This window comes from Vipera ursinii (assembly GCF_947247035.1).
Source record: "Vipera ursinii genome assembly, chromosome: 6".
Taxonomy (NCBI): domain Eukaryota; kingdom Metazoa; phylum Chordata; class Lepidosauria; order Squamata; family Viperidae; genus Vipera; species Vipera ursinii.
Window position 1 is genome coordinate 51,064,003 of NC_139515.1, and position 15,421 is coordinate 51,079,423.

General features: G+C 40.3%; 1 protein-coding gene across 1 annotated transcript in view; it reads right to left on the reverse strand.

The window, feature by feature from the left end:
* RASSF9 (Ras association domain family member 9) overlaps positions 1-13,786 on the reverse strand; it is a 35,961-nt gene extending 22,175 nt beyond the window's left edge. Inside the window, exon 1 of the mRNA XM_083366838.1 lies at positions 13,603-13,786. Coding sequence (XP_083222964.1) covers positions 13,603-13,649 — 47 coding nt within the window. The 5' untranslated portion in view covers positions 13,650-13,786. The remainder of the gene's footprint in view (positions 1-13,602) is intronic.
* Between the last annotated feature and the right edge of the window lie 1,635 nt (positions 13,787-15,421).

Here is a 15,421-nt window from a genome sequence, read left to right on the forward strand (position 1 = left end):
GAATCAGACAGCAGCCAAGTACTTTTTAACATATCAACCACTTACCTTTTCCACAACTACGGGGGAAAAATCACTTCTTAGTGCTCACAGGCAGTTAAGGGATTGCTGTTCAATTTAATATAATTGGCATCTAATTAACCAGACACAAATATCAGTAAAGCAACAAATAACTCAAGTCTGATTTGTGGTAAGCAAATCTGAATTAATCTCACTTGAGCTATCCAGGGATAACTGGATAGGGTTGACATAACTGGAAAAGAACTTGGCTTTGGCAACATCAGCAAAATGAACAAAGACAGATAGCCAAGAGGTGAAGCACAGCTCTAATATTTCACAAATTATGAATATTAGCATATCAAGTGAAGCCATCAAATTCCATTAGTGCAAAGCTGTCTACACAGACACAATCTCATACTGAAGATCTTTCTGAATATTTTCTTACTCCTTACATCCATCTGTGGGGGGGGGGGGAAGATCCTCCTTACTTATGCAGAGAAAGTGATATTTTTGCTATCAGGTCATTTTTGATGAATTTGTTAATTAGGTTTATATATTACCTTTTGTCATGTTTCAGAGATCTCCTAATATCTGGCATTCAGTCATGCATCAATCAATTTCCTCATTTAACATGGCAAATGTTCTGTATTAATACTTTGAAATTTAATTTGTCTGTTTTACATCTTGCTTTATGTAAACCTAATATAATGGTTTATAGTTATGCATTTAATAAACTTGATAACAAAATCCTGTTCCTTCATGCTTTTTGTTGTTTATTTGTAAACCATCCCATTCATACACCTTCTGAGCTTTATACAAGTAAGAAAAATATTTGAAAGCAACAGAACTTAACAGAAAGAGATCTATGGCTCCCACCTTAATGATATTTAGGGAGATATTAAAAGCTACATTCTCAGGCTTTGAGACAGGGTGGTGGTTGAACCTATGTCAGATGGGCATTTTGCTTATTATATGTGCATTTGACATACCTTTGATTTTACAGTTTGTTTCATATATTTTTTTCTTTTTAAATTGTAAATCATCTGGAGTCTCTGGGAACTGGACAACCTACAAATTGTAGAAATAAGGTGTAGAAATAATAAAAAAGCTAATAGCATTCACAGCTATTATTGGTTGCTGCTATTACAGTGAATATGTGAAAGCTTTAAGGAAATTATACATTGTTCATAAAATTGTGAGTTATACAGGTATACTTACAAAATCACAGTAACAAAGATGTCTCAGTACTGTTCTTGAAAGGAAAATGTCATTTGCCAAGTTTACCAACTTTTAAACTTTCCTCAATATAAAAATAGTTCCTGAACTAATCATAACACTCTGGATGAGTCCTCCACCCTTTAACCTAAGCCCCTCTAAGGCAGCAGTGCCAAAGCTATCTGAGCCCTTCCAGGAATCACAAACAATTAGACCTGATATAAGAACCTATCAAGTCCCCGAGATCACAAAGATAAAACATTCAAAGACTAAAAAATACTGGGATACTCAACTGCAAGAGAAAACCTAAAGCTCCTAAGTTAGTGCAAAGTAAATTCCTATGCAGTCCCTCTGACCAATTTTGGCTGAGAACAGAATTGGATTAATGCCCACTTCAGCTGAGTTTCATCCCTTTTGATCCTGGATTATCCAGCTGCTGCCCTTTTGTCAGCCTTCCCAGGTAAACCAGATACAAAACACAACTAGTTGAGCTAAATCTACTTTATTATAAAGCTACATTAACAGAATCTTGCAACTCTGAAAATACAAATTTCCTGTCCTTCATCTGCTTGCTCCGTTAGGATGGGTCCTTCCTTAGTTTCTTTCTCTGATCATTATGTAACTGCAGGCTCCTGCCCCTCTTATCTGATTGCTTCCTAGTCAGGATCTATTTCCTCAAAGTCACCCATACATTCCATTACATCCAGTGGTGGGATTCAAATATGTATACCCTTGACTGAAGATCGGTACACTCCTTCTATCTGGGATGGTCGTCCTCTTCCACCCAGCGCGCAGCTTTGGGAGGGACGCACATGGAGCGGTGAGGGAGGAAGGGGACACCCACCTAGCCAGCCAGATCAACCAAATCAACCCTGGTGATCAATGGGGTGACAGACATTGCAGCCAGATCACCTTCACATCCAGGGATTCTGAGCCTGGGCAACAAAAAATTAGCTACCGTTTTGCCAAAGTGGTGCAAACTGGCTGAATCCAGCCATCGATTACATCACCTTCTTCAGACTCATCCTTCCCTCCCGAGTTCTCAGGGGAAACAGGTTGTGGGCTATGAAAACAAATAGTTCTGTCCCTCCCCTCTTCTCCAAACAACTCAAGGTGTCCTATAAATCAGGTGGCAGCCAGCCCTTCCTTGGGAATCTTCTGATTCTGCCCTCTCATGTCTTGTATACCTGATGTGGAAGAAGCTGAATCATTTTCCCCTAGTTGTTCTCTTGGTACATACAATTACAGGAGCAGTTGCTTTCTCTTCCATTGCTCATCTGTGTGCTCTTTTAGGAAATATAGGAAACTTAAAAGGAAGAGATATAGACTCTTATTTTAATGTGTAATCAATATAGAATACTTTATTGGCTAAGCGTGATTAGACACACAAAGATTTTGTTTCCAATGCATAAGCTCTCAGTGTACATGCAAAATAATAATACTTTGATATCATTATAATTATTGATAACAATGTCAAGCATGGAAAATCAGGAAGCATATGCCCTCTACAAGAATCTGAACTACTAATGGTCAAAGCAAATAGGTGGTAGATGAAGAGTCAATGGAATTCAAGGTGGGCTGGATTTAGATCTCTTGTAGGTGATGACACCCTTGAACCCTCCCTCAGTTCCAGCCTGGTCATCTCCTACATAACTTGTAATGATTAAGGGCCCATTCCTGTTACTTTGCTATAGAACAAAGTCACAAACATTAACAAAACCAAAGTTCTTTATTGAATTATAAAAGTGGTCAGGTGTTTGTATCTCCAGTATCTACAGAGGATCTCTTTGAATTAAAGATGTAACTTTTTCTAGAACAAACTATATTTACAGAATGCTTGTCTCTCTCCCTGTATCCAACCTTTATAATATATGAGCTGGAAACAATTGCCCTACATGGCAAACTCTGCAAACTTCAGTACAAGTCAATTTATCAAGTGCTGTAAATGGCTGTTTGATGATTAAAAAACCCAACTCTTTACATATCCCCTCCCCATAATGTATCTCTGCACCACATCAGTTATCCTCAATGAAACATTTAATTAAATTTAGTTAATATTTTTCAAGAATGAAGAGTAATGTCTTAAATATTTATTCTGACATCATAATTAGACTCTTAGAATGGAAATGCAATCTGCATGTAAGATAGTTTATCTAGCAACAAAACACTGTGAACCAGGAAGTTCTGAATCTAAATTTGAATCCTAGCTGAATAAAATACACTGATTTGTTTGTTTCCTTATTTATAATCCCCATTTCTCTGGCTGTACACTGGTACATAATTTTGTTCAGCACTTTGGCTTCAACTATTTCTTAAACATTTTCATAAATCCTGGTGAAGTAATGTATGGCCAATGAATAGAGAATTCCACTCTTGGTGTCCTATCTAAATGAAACACCTTAAAATGTAACGTGAGATTAATTGATGGTTGTCTCTCTAATTCATAAGGAAGCAGTGAGAATTGATGTTTGCATGATGTTTCTAATTACAGCGTTTGCATATTATGATGGTTAAGATAATGTCTGTAAAATACCTTTAAGTATTTATTATTCTTATGTGTTCATGGAACTTTTGTCCCCTGTAAATAATAATTTTCTGAATATATTTAGCGACTTAATGCCTAAAGGAGTTGCTATCTTTTAACCTATGATCCCATGTTTCAAAACTAGGACAGATTCAAGAAGAAGTCTGCTTTGCTACTGATTCAGTTTTTCAATATTCAGCCTGTAGTACAGAGAAACACCCTTATGCAGGTACGCCTCACAAATGGTCACTTAGTGACCATTCAAAGTTATGACGGACCTCCCTCCATAGTCAACCAATTGCATTGTCATGGTTCTGATAAATGAGACAGTTCAAACATTGACATGCATACTGTATTGGGAACTTGGCAACTGGCTCACCTTTACAATCATTTACAGCCTCCTGCAGTCATGAGTTTTGACATTTTTGCTGGTTTTCAGCATTTATTTACAGTTTTCCCCCAAAAAAATCCATTAGACGAGAGATTTGCTTAATGACCACCATGTTCACTGAATGACCACTGTGTTCACTTAACAACTGCCACAAAATACGTTGTAAAATTGGATGCAGTCACATGGGGACCCGCTTAACTACCACAATGACTTACAACCATAATTCTGGGATCAATTATAGCCATTAGCCAAGGATACCTATATCTTCTCTTAATGTGGAAGTTTAGACTATTTGTATTATATGGATTACCAACTCAAGTAGAATTCATCATTCTTTGGCATACCATCTAAAAGGATTTCAATTCTGATTTGGTCTAGTTTGTAGTTTGTTTTAACAAAGGACTTACAATTCAACTATATGCAATTCACAATCTTATTATTTTGATCCAATGCACTAGATCAGGGGTAGGCAACCTCAGCTCTTTTATGACTCATGGACTTCAACTCCCAGAATTCCTGAGTCAGCTAAATCTTAACTTTCGTAGCTCCTTATAGAACAATAGTTTAAATTCAGAATGAAATATCTCATGGCCTACAGTTCACTTGTCAGATGCTAAGGAATATGAAGCAACAGAGCTCAATGTGTTCATTAAGACCATACAGAAGAAAGGGGGAGTAATGAACTCTGGCCTCTTATCAAGAGGGAAGTTGATGCATGTTAAGGGCATAAACATATTCAAATTAATGTGGTTACAAATTCTAAGCCACAGTTAGCTAAAGTGACCTTAATAATTTTCTCAAGCAGCTCAGATAGATTGGGTCTGCAGAGAACAGCTCCACAATGCATATACCAGTTTTCCCAATATCTTCTTTTGATGGGAACCTGAAAATGTCTACTAACAATAATTTAAATTTGAATAGGCAATACCTTACATTAATAATTTTCTTATTTTTTTATTTGATTTCATCTAATGAAATTTAAAACAGAATCTAAAAATCATGTATTAATATTAGCTCTTGTTTTGCCATATCAGTTCATTTTGGGAATCTTTATAAAATTACTAGAATCATTAAAATGCTGCCCAAAACAGCCGCTTCAGCTGATATACAAATTGATGTTTGTTTTGTTTATACTGGGTACAACACTGCAGGCTCACATAAATCATGCAACTTGTAGACATCAAAGCACACTAAAACCAGAACACTTGAGTATTTAAAAGCAATGCACAATACACATTTAAGTATTATTTGTTGACTGTCAAAATAAAGTACTTTTGTGCCAACACAAAATCCAATGAAGATGTTTATATGAACCTAAACTGAGGGCCTCATTTGCAGTCCATTTAATAGTTCATCATTATAGAAGATTTCTCTTTTCTGATTCACTACAATGAGCTCTTTTTTTATAATGCATTGAGTTTCTCATTCCCCTTCCCCCACCAATACAATACAATGAAGTTATGCGTAGGATTTAAGATCCCAAACATTTGAGGGATGTTTCTGTTTTTATCTTAGTTCTTTCTATACCATAATCTAATTTATTTAGATGTGCACCCAAAACTGGAACTGGATTTCATATTAATAAATAATAATAAATAAATAAATAAATAAACCTTTATTGTCAAAGTACAACATGTGTACATTGAGATTAGCTGAGCCTCCCCCTGTGCTCTCTCCCCCCAACACACAGTGACAACAAACCCTCCATCCCACCACACGATGTGAACCAACTAATCATAATCAAATTATGACAATTTAACAATGTGACACCACTTGACATAATGTTATATGTTATTTAGTTGTTACACTAAATTTTAATCCATTTCATAAAAAGCACATAGAATTTCCTGCACTTCCCATTAATTATATTTAATGGACAAATATTCCTGATTATTTCATGAAGGGGATGGAAACTTATAAAAAATTCAACAGTGAACTTCTAATCAATAATTAAAGTCAAATTTTGGCCATTATACAGTATAAGCACTATTTATTGCAGGTCATTGTGACAATTTAAGGCATGTACACTGATTTCTACAATTTAATATACCGTATATACTTGAGTATAAGCCGACTCGAGTATAAGCCGAGACCCCAAATTTCACCCCCCAAAACTGGAAAAAGTTGTTGACTCGAGTATAAGCCGATCCGCCGTTCTGCAAGCCTCTGCCGCCAGCAGAGGCTCGATCCGCCATTTTGCAAGCCTGAATACACAGTCGCCGGGTCTCCGTTCCTCCGTGCCCTGCCTGCCTGCTTCTTTCCACAGCGGAAAGAAGCAGGCAGGCAGGGGGCGGAGGAACGGAGACCCGGCGACGTTTGGGGAGGTTTGGGCGCCTCTCCAAATATCCCCAAACGTCGCCGGGTCTCCGTTCCTCTGCGCCCTGCCTGCCTGCTTCTTTCCACAGCGGAAAGAAGCAGGCAGGCAGGGGGCGGAGGAACGGAGACCCGGCGACGTTTGGGGAGGTTTGGGCGCCTCTCCAAATATCCCCAAACGTCGCCGGGTCTCCGTTCCTCTGTGCCCTGCCTGCCTGCTTCTTTCCACAGCGGAAAGAAGCAGGCAGGCAGGGGGCGGAGGAACGGAGACCCGGCGACGTTTGGGGATATTTGGAGAGGCGCCCAAACCTCCCCAAACGTCGCCGGGTCTCCGTTCCTCTGCCCCCTGCCTGCCTGCTTCTTTCCGCTGTGGAAAGAAGCAGGCAGGCAGGGCACAGAGGAACGGAGACCCGGCGACGTTTGGGGATATTTGGAGAGGCGCCCAAACCTCCCCAAACGTCGCCGGGTCTCCGTTCCTCCGTGCCCTGCCTGCCTGCTTCTTTCCACAGCGGAAAGAAGCAGGCAGGCAGGGGGCGGAGGAACGGAGACCCGGCGACGTTTGGGGATATTTGGAGAGGCGCCCAAACCTCCCCAAACGTCGCCGGGTCTCCGTTCCTCTGCCCCCTGCCTGCCTGCTTCTTTCCGCTGTGGAAAGAAGCAGGCAGGCAGGGCACAGAGGAACGGAGACCCGGCGACGTTTGGGGATATTTGGAGAGGCGCCCAAACCTCCCCAAACGTCGCCGGGTCTCCGTTCCTCTGCCCCCTGCCTGCCTGCTTCTTTCCGCTGTGGAAAGAAGCAGGCAGGCAGGGCACAGAGGAACGGAGACCCGGCGACGTTTGGGGATATTTGGAGAGGCGCCCAAACCTCCCCAAACGTCGCCGGGTCTCCGTTCCTCCGCCCCCTGCCTGCCTGCTTCTTTCCGCTGTGGAAAGAAGCAGGCAGGCAAGGCGCAGAGGAACGGAGACCCGGCGACGTTTGGGGATATTTGGAGAGGCGCCCAAACCTCCCCAAACGTCGCCGGGTCTCCGTTCCTCCGCCCCCTGCCTGCCTGCTTCTTTCCGCTGTGGAAAGAAGCAGGCAGGCAGGGCGCAGAGGAACGGAGACCCGGCGACGTTTGGGGATATTTGGAGAGGCGCCCAAACCTCCCCAAACGTCGCCGGGTCTCCGTTCCTCTGCCCCCTGCCTGCCTGCTTCTTTCCGCTGTGGAAAGAAGCAGGCAGGCAGGGCGCAGAGGAACGGAGACCCAGCGACGTTTGGGGATATTTGGAGAGGCGCCCAAACCTCCCCAAACGTCGCCGGGTCTCCGTTCCTCCGAGCCCTGCCTGCCTGCTTCTTTCCGCTGTGGAAAGAAGCAGGCAGGCAGGGCGCAGAGGAACGGAGACCCGGCTTCGTTTGGGGAGGTTTGGGGAGGTGCGCGCGCACCTCCCCAAACCTCCCCAAACTTCGGCAGGTCTCCGGACGGCAGTGGCTTGGGAGAGGTGAGCGCGATCCCGGAAGCTCCAAAGCCTCGGCCGCGCACAAGTCCTTGGTAAGTTTTTTTGTTGACTGGAGTATAAGCCGAAGTGGAATTTTTCAGCCCAAAAAGTGGGCTGAAAAATTTGGCTTATACTCAAGTATATACGGTATATTGTTCTGATAATTGTCAGAATATATGAAGGATAGAAGTATATTAGTAGCTGTTCCTGAGCTCTTTTGCATATAATTTGTAAAGGAAGACATTCACATAGGACATCCCTTTGATGAAATTAAGAACAAAGAATGTGGGATTCAATAACATTTATCTGGAGGCTAAAACATATAGGGAACAGTTGCTGGAATTGGGTATGTGTAGTTTAACGAAGAGAAGAGTGAGGGGTGACATGATAGCAGTGTTCCAATATCTCAGGGGCTGCCACAAAGAAGAGGGAGCCAAGCTATTCTCCAAAGCACCTGAAAGCAGGACAAGAAGCAACGGATGGAAACTAGTCAAGGAGAGAAGCAACCTAGAACTAAGGAGAAACTTCCTGACAGAACAATTAACCAGTGGAACAACCTGCCTCCAGAGGTGGTGAATGCTCCAACACTGGAGGTTTTTAAGAAGAGACTGGATAGCCATTTGCCTGAAATGGTATAAGGTTTCCTGCCTGAGCAGGGGGTTGGACTAGATGACCTCCAAGGTCCCTTCCAATTTATTATTATTATTATTATTGTTGTTGTTGTTGTTGTTGTTGTTGTTGTTGTTGTTGTTGTTGTTGTTTTGTTTTACTGATTGCATTTGCAACTTAATGTTCTAGTCAGTTTATCATTCTTTTAAAAAATCTGCAGTAGTTTAAATGTTCACAGGCCTTTCTAATACATAACTTTTAAAAATGAAACTTTCTTTATCTAGGTAGTTTCCACAATACATAATTTTTAAAGAGTTAACAATAAAAACAACAATACTCTTTTGATCTTTGTTCTGTAAGCATCCCCACAAATGCACTATTAGTTCTTTTTTATGGAAATACAATCATTTGGGTTACATTTTTCACAAACAAATTAAATTTGATTTAATTTGTTTTATAAACAATCAGACCCTAGTGAATTCTGCCTAGGGCTTCAGTAATCTCCAGTTTTACAGAATATGGCATTTTGAAATTTAAAAATCATAATTGACTTATCTTACACTTCTAAGAGAAACATTCATATTTCTCTATAGAAGACATATGTACTGCTTTCTCGCTTAAAACTTTCAAATGAGTCAATTGCATTTGTAATCAGCCTTTTTTTGTTATTGAGTATTTATTTCTTACTATACTGACTGTAAAAGTTGTAAATATTTTCATGTCCTGCTTCTTCTATTTGTTCTCTATATGTAAAGAAGCATTTTCATTTAGGGCCTATTTTTGGTACCACAGGTATAAGAAAATAAATGTTGCTTCACAGTTCTATTCATTTATATATAAGTATTTTATTCACGAATCATTAAGATGATTCTTGTTTTTTCTCTGGATTATGTAAGATTATCCACAAGTCCATGTAATTTTCTCTACTCGAATGAAATCATTTTTTTTTCTTCTTCAAACAGTAGATAATTAAAGAATGAGATACAGCATACAGCCATACAGCAAAATATCTTCCTGAAAGTTAAATTAGTTCAGTTCCAGATATTACTAAGAATGCTTGCAAGTCTGATCCTCAGAAATCAGTCATGCTAAGATCTAACTAATGAGAAAATGTTTTAAAAATTGCTGATTCCTTTAGAGTGCCATTTTTATATTAAATACAGTGTGTAAGAGAAGAGGGCAAAATTCTCTGTCTGCTCTACTTCTCTTCTCAGAGGTGGTTTTACCTGGTACCTCTTGGCCCAGCTCTAACACTTGGATTTGCATATAAATAAGCAAGAAGCAGACTCAGGTTCCCCACAGCAGAGTGTGCCAATTCTGGGTTCTAGTCATGCTCCATTCTCAGATCCTGTTTCATTCTGGGTCCCATCCCACTTCGGCATTTGTTTTAAAATTCTTTTCCACCACAGGCATTCAGTACTCAATAGCTAGCGAGCAAACATGGGCCTTCATTGGGCAGCATCAGAAGGATTGTTCCTTTACGTTTCAGCAGGAAATGAGAAGCTGATTTATTTCTGTACATCATGTGTTTCCATGGTATGCATGTTCAAACTTAACTATTTTTTGTTCTTTCTGGCCTCCTATAGCTACATGTATGTCAGCATGCTAATAGAGGGAGTGATATGGTATTCATGCTAAGACAAGTCATATATTTCATGTTTGTTTTCAACTTATCACTTTTTCCTCAAGTGCTGTTGAAAACAAACACAACTAACTATAGCTGATTGCTCGCATTACATTTCATCTCCTACGTGATTTGCTTCCCTTATCTGAAACAAGCTTTACTGAGAGTCAGATAAGCATAATTTTCAACCTCAAGTCTTTCAAGTAAGACATCCTTCTCAAAAATCTAACCTTCTTAATGACTTAGTCCACTAAAAAGAAGACTATAATCTATGAATAACTCTTAACTTATAGCATGTCCCATAGAGAGAGCCAGGCAGTAAGCATCACATTCAGGATAAGGGATACTTTTACAAAAACATGATGGATCGATCACGCTGGCTATGCCACATGCTTCTAAAGAAAGTGAAAGGTGAAAATAAAATATTCTATTTGATGTAATTGATAATTACTATGATAAGATGTTTTCACATTTTGACTACACAATTTGTGAAGATATGAAGGCATGATCAGAGATGTTTTTGGAAAGCAACATTATCACTTACCAGAAAACAAGTAAGTGTTGCTTTCCAAAAACATCTCCATTCATGCCTTCATATCTTCAGAAACTATTGAAAGAATGCTAAGGTATCCCATAAATGGTGTAGTCAAAATGTGAAAAACCACAATTGTTTTAAAACCAGACTGACAACCACTGCTAAAATCATTCATTTTTCTTTAAAAAAAAAAAGCTGGATCAGTCTTCCCTCCTCAAATGTCCTCAGGTGCTGGTTATTAAGATAAAAGAAACATAACAGTCTAGCCATACTTATATAATGCAAATTCTAAAACATGTCGCCGAAAAATAAATGTGATTCTGTAATTGAGCATGCCATGACACTACGGCTGAGAATTTTTAACATCACAACTATTTATATAATCCTTGATAATTAAATTTAGTATCCATGATAATCCAATACAACCCACTGTTCAATATATGACAAGGAAAGGATGTGCCCTTTCTATGGTGCCTAGAAGCATTTGGCTATTTAGCACTGAAAAGTCCAGAATGGCTGAAGACAAGTTTCTGAACTGCTCTAGGAGACTTCTGCTTACAGTATGTTGGTATAATCTCAGATGTGTGTTGAAGAGTAAACACTGCAATATTTATTGAAATCAGTTAGAATATATAGATGCTTTGACTTCATTGAAGGCATCTGGAAAAAGGAATCTATACACCAACCTGTTGCAGTAGGAGGATTTGTAAAAAGGAATCATAGATAATGATTTGGTTAGTGCATTTCTTGTTAAATACATTTTTTAAATTTGATATATTATTTCAAATTTATTTTTAAGACAGTTTCACTAATGTTATTCTGGATTCACAAAAGTGTACTGAGCTCCCCCACTCTTAGAAACATGACTTATAGGATCTTCAGTTGCCCAAAAGCATCTGTAAAGTTGCAGATGTAGCACTGTCCAGGCATCCCTTGTGTCTAAGCCCTAGAACTAATATCAGGAAATCCAAAAGCTCGACATTGCAATAACAATTGTGACAGGTAAATCCTACTCATAGCCAAATTAAGTTATGATGCAGCAAAAGCAAGATACTGATGATCTCATTACCATTCTAACTTTAAAATATCAATTTTCCATCTCTCTTGGCAGCTCTTGAATGACCAGACACAGATTTCTAGCAGGAACAGACTCTTGCCAAATTTGTTATAGTATAGTGCAGGGGTAGGCAACCTTGGCTCTTTTATGACTCGTGGACTTCAACTCCCAAAATTCCTGAGCCATGCTGGCTCAGGAATTCTGGGAGTTGAAGTCCACGAGTCATAAAAGAGCCAAGGTTGCCTACCCCTGGTATAGTGGCTCACTGAAGGATGCTTCTGTCTAGTTTCTGCCCTTCATTACTGCACCTGTTTACAGGATTAAAAGTGATCAAGCAGTTAAATGAAGGACAGATTCTTTGGGCTTTAATAACAATCCTTTTCTCAGGAAAACAAGGGTTAGGGTTAGTCCCACTCACATTTCTAGCCAAGTATAAGTCTTTGGACCCTGCTGTTTATGCAGGTTCACTCAGAAGTAACTTCCAGTGTGCACAACAGTTATGTGGATTCATGCTTGTGTAAATTTACACATAATTATAACCTAAATCAATTATTTCCAGTATAAGGTTCAAAATAAAGCAGAAAACACGTCTCAAAATATTGTTTGGTCTACAGCTCTCAGTATCATAGGAATATACCTGTCTAGTAATATCCTCTCACCATTTATGAATGCCAGCACAATGCTGAAGAAAAGTCAAAGTACACACAGGTACTGAGAAGGATCAGAATATATTAACTAAGGAAAGCAGGAAAGTTTTCATTGTGAAGGATGCTTTTCAACAGAATCAAAACAGAAACCAAACTCTAATTAGGATTACAAAAATCAGAAGAAACGAACTAAGGTAACAGAGAGATTCCCCCACTAACCTCACTCTCCCCTTTTGCCAAGGTGAAGGGCATTGGTGAATCACTCTCACATCACTTGTACACGACGGTATTTCTTCCAACACACTTCAAGAACACCAGCAGTTAACAATAATTACACAATTCCAGAGTACGCAATTTTCCGGATTGGGGGGGGGAGAGACTGGTAGAAACAAGCACGATAGGAAGGCAGGGGAAGGGGCAGAGAAAAACTAATAGAAACATTCCCCCCCCCCGAAATATGGGGAGACTAATATTTCTTCGGTTCCCCCTTTCCCATATATCATCCCAACGTCATACAACGTATGGAAAACGTTGGGAGCGCTCGGGCAAACTTTGGAAAAAGTTTAGGTAGCCAGCAAGAGAAAAGTTTAGGCGGTCAGCAAAGTTCCCCCCCCCCCCCTTCCAATGTTACACGTCTTCGTCGTTTACAGCGGGACCAACAGTCACCCCCTTCCCCTCCCTGCCCCGTTTTAAGATAACAGCGCTTTAACGTTTGTTGTGAACTTTCGTTCCAACCTGGGATATTCTGCCATCATCCATTCATCCAGGACGACATTTTAGAAGTAATCATCTCTTCAAAGACTGCTTCGCAGCCTAGATTAATAAGGCGATTGTGCTGCTGGGTACATAATCCGATTTTATACCCTGAGGTTTTTTTTCTTCGTTTGTTTGTTTTGCTCCCCCCCCCCTTTTGAAAAGAGCAAGCGTAGGAGGAGAAAAAACTTTGGAAAGTTTTGAAATTGCTTTGGGAGAGATTCACTTCTACCAGGCAATGGCGGAGCAGAGGTAAAGTGGGTAGCTGAAAGTATACGCCCCCTTCCATCACAATCACTTTAGAGATATCTGTTTCCAAAAAAAAAAAAAACTTACGTTAACCTTTGGAATACACAGAGATATGGGATTGAACTGGGACAGGCTGGCACTTTGCTCAAAAAGAGACGAGCAGGTTCCTCCGACGAAAACAGAGCTGAGTTTCAGTCCCCCCCACCCCTTACCTGTTTTTGTGGCGGGTCTTTAAGAGATTCCTTCCAAAGGGAGACATGGTGAGACCCAAAGGCAGCAGGAGAGCATCAAACTCGGGAACTAGGCTGGGGGCAGTGGATGATGAGCCGTCTCCCTGCGCGCTTGCTGCTGCCGCCGCCGCCGCTGCAGTTCCAGCTTGTTAATAGTCACCCAGCGTAGAAGTTGTGCAATCCGTTGCTAACTTTGAACTCCTGCCTCTTGTTGTTGCTGCTGCTCTTTTGGAGCCCTGCCCAGTTGTGAGCTGGAAGGAGGCATTTAGGACAGGGGAGAAGGGAATGAAAGCAAGAACAAAGGGAGGGGGAGGGAAGAAGTGGGTGGGTGGGTGGGTGGGGGACTCTAATTAGACGCTCTTTCTGACTTTGCTAACGAAACACCCCTAGCTTGCTGGAGCCGGCAGGAAAGAACTTCCCTGCGAATGTACAGCAAGGTCGTGGCAATCTTAACCAGAGGACAGACACTACCGCTTACCCCTTCTGAGCTAAGGGATGACCTTGTCTCTCATAGTTCAGGCAGTGTTCCGCTTGTCCACATGAACTTATTGAAAATCCAACCTGATTGGAAAACTTTTGAGCTTCATAGAACTCTCCATCAGAAAAGGGGGGAAAGGGAGAATAGATGGGGGAAAGAAAAAAATGAAGGTGAAATTGCAGTAAACTCATATACGATTCCTAGTCCATTGGTAATGTGCAATATGGTTTAAGTTTACAGACCACATCGTCTTGCTTCACTGTGGTGTGTTTGGGTAAAGCAAGGCACTGAGGTATAAACTCTGATTTATGACTTAGTGTGAACAGTCATTGTGGTATATTAAAAAAAAAACCTATGGGGAAGCAATTCATAGGATATCACAGCATGCTAGACCAACCAAATAGTTCCTAATAGAAAATAAAAATAAAAATCTGCTTGTCATTAAATTAGCAGAATTATGAATGAATTTTATTCCAAAGCGAGGTAATATTGCTGAGTATACTTTCCCATTAAACCACATTTCCCCTTTTAATTCCTTGGAAGAATGACTGAGGGGACTGTGGGAAGTTGGGATAATAACCAGAGAAATCACTTTCTAAGCTCTACTAATGTGATTTGGTCTTTTATGTAACACTATATTTTTCCCACTAACCAACTGGAGGATATGAGATCACAGGTTTTCCACTGCTAATGTCAGTAGAAAAAAATATTTCTAGGGACTGTGCTGTACAGTAGGAAAAAGTGGTTGGGCCATCCTGACAGTTTTATGGACCATAATTTTGCAAGCAACATCTAAGATTGTCAGCATGTTATTGTTGTATTATTGTAATTAATTTTCTTGTGTTGGGTATTTTTAATCCAGTTTTCTTCGTGTTGCAATTGGCTGGATAGATAATAGACAGACAGACAGACAGACAGATAGATAGATAATAGATAGAGTGATAGATAGAATGATAGAGTGATAGAGTGATAGAGCAATAGATAGAGTGATAGATAGCTCTAGTTAGAGAGATAGCTATAGACAGATATTCTGCACACATGCTTCATGTTATTGTTGGCTCATAGTGACTGCCTGGACAAGTTCCTGTGTTTTCTTGGCAAAATTTCAGACATGGTTTGCCTTTGTCTCCTTCCTATGGCAGAGAGAGAGAGAGAGAAAGAGAGAGAGAGAGAGAGAGAGAGAGAGAGAGAGAGAGAGAGAGAGAGAGAGAGAGAGAGAGAGAGAGAGAGAGAGAGAGAGACTGGCTCACAGTCTCTTAATTTCTAGCCTGGTGCCTTGGCTCTCTGATACCTATATATATAAGTTAATATGATAAGTAATAA